The sequence below is a fragment of the Nansenia antarctica genome (genome assembly GCF_963989245.1).
Source record: "Nansenia antarctica genome assembly, chromosome: 11".
NCBI lineage: Eukaryota > Metazoa > Chordata > Actinopteri > Argentiniformes > Microstomatidae > Nansenia > Nansenia antarctica.
Genome location: NC_137681.1, coordinates 26,144,275 through 26,146,166, shown reverse-complemented (window position 1 = coordinate 26,146,166; position 1,892 = coordinate 26,144,275). Strand labels below are relative to the sequence as shown.

Below are 1,892 nucleotides of genomic sequence, written 5' to 3'. Positions count from 1 at the left end.
ATCTGATGGCACCCTTATGCCAAGTATCAAACAGGCCCAAACCCTAAAAATATTTAAATCTTAGCTAAAAACCTTCATGTTTTGCAGCAGTTATGATTAAACACAAACACTTCTATCAATATGTTATCCATGAACTATTGTCCTATGGAATGTTTTATCTATTTACTTCTTATATTTGCTTTTATTCATTGTCATTTTTATTTTCTTACTATGCTCCTCTTGCTGTATTTTTAAATAATGTATGTAATGTACTTTGAATTGCCCCTGTTGTATGAAATGTGCTATCCAGATAAAGCTGCCTCGCCTCTGTCCCCTTGGTGGCAGTAATGCCCTCTGTCCCCTTGGTGGCAGTAGTGCCCTCCCTCGCCCTGGTCTGCGCTGCTCGCTGTCCTGGGGGGAGAGGAAGAAGCCTCGCACCACACAATACACAGCCCGTCTGACAAGGGATGTGTCTCCTAAACCTTTACGGCCAGTTCTCCTTCTTACATGTTGACATTTTCAACAAGGGCGTCGGACAGCCGTGCTAATGTGTGTGTAAACACGTGAAGACTGTGGTTAGGAGAGATTGGTTTCGACCTGGAAAAACATCGGCAAGTCATTCAACTTCAACCAGCACGCCGTGGATTTACAGTGGGCCGCTGCGGGAGTTGTCCAGCCTTTTGGGGGGCTTGATCTACGGATCGATCTAAACTCAAGACCGAGGCTTCAGCCAAGAGGCCTTGAATAATAATTACAGTTTTAATGGATGTGGGGCGGAAACAAACCCGTGTCGGAAGAAACGCGTCGCTAACAGACGGACGGTGATGGTGGCGTGGGGAAAACAGCCACCAAATAACGTCAGACTTTGTTTTAACAATAATATGATAATTTGGGGGATGTGGGTTAGTTAGCTAGAAGCAGCTTACTAGCTCGGTGCTAACGTCTCACGTCTTTCTTTTCATGTCAATTCAGCCGTTCATATCGGGCCCGTTGTCGTTTATTATCATCATTACTATCGTCTATTAACACACCGGACGTCTTATACTAATGAAGGAAAACTAATTCAGCTCTAATTATTCAGCTAACGGCGTTGCCGACTCCTGCGATACTCTATGCTAGCTCTTGAATAGCTTTAGCGTTGATGAAGCTAAGCTAGGTGGCTATACATTATACATCGATGAAGCTAAGCTAGGTGGCTATACATTATACATCGATGAAGCTAAGCTAGGTGGCTATACATTATACATCGATGAAGCTAAGCTAGGTGGCTATACATTATACATCGATGAAGCTAAGATAGGTGGCTATACATTATACATCGATGAAGCTAAGCTAGGTGGCTATACATTCTACATTGATGAAGCTAAGCTAGGCGCCGGAGTCGCTCTTTAAACGGACCAGCAGCTAGCTCGCGAGCTGTCACCGGACACAAGCCACTACGTTCAGCTACTAGCAAAGCTTGTCACGTTGAGGTCAACTGGACAGTCCTGATCAGTAGTTAGTCAGCTAATAATCACGTCCAGTTGGTCTATTTTTCTAATCTATCTGATCCATACGTGTGATAACGTGATAAGCTGGCTACCTCGAAGCCGTTTAAACACCTGAACGTAGCCGGTTAGCTTAGCGTAGTCATTTTTGTTTACATACGCATATTTTGGTTGTTGGCTGGCTGGCCTGTGTCTCACTAGCAGCCATGTCTTGACACTAAACTCGGATGTATTCCCAATGAAGTGTGAACCCTAACAACCCGTGTCATGACGCGCCGAGTCGGCCGAGAGAAAGGCCCCGCCGAGGCCCCACGGAGCTCCGGAGACTCAGCGGAGTGAACGACACGGTGCTTCTCCTAACGCCATTTTAGACACAGCCTCCTGTCCTCCTGTGTGGGCCTCTGGGTTGTGTTGTGTTGTGTTGTG

General features: G+C 45.8%; 1 protein-coding gene across 1 annotated transcript in view; it reads right to left on the bottom strand.

The window, feature by feature from the left end:
• Positions 1 to 281: 281 nt before the first annotated feature.
• Positions 282 to 1,892, bottom strand: part of LOC308168047 (rho GTPase-activating protein 44-like) — a gene marked incomplete at both ends in the record, with an annotated part of 85,328 nt that continues 83,717 nt past the window's right edge. Inside the window, one exon of the mRNA XM_080542522.1 lies at positions 282 to 385. Within this exon, the coding sequence (XP_080398648.1) occupies positions 282 to 385 (104 nt within the window). The remainder of the gene's footprint in view (positions 386 to 1,892) is intronic.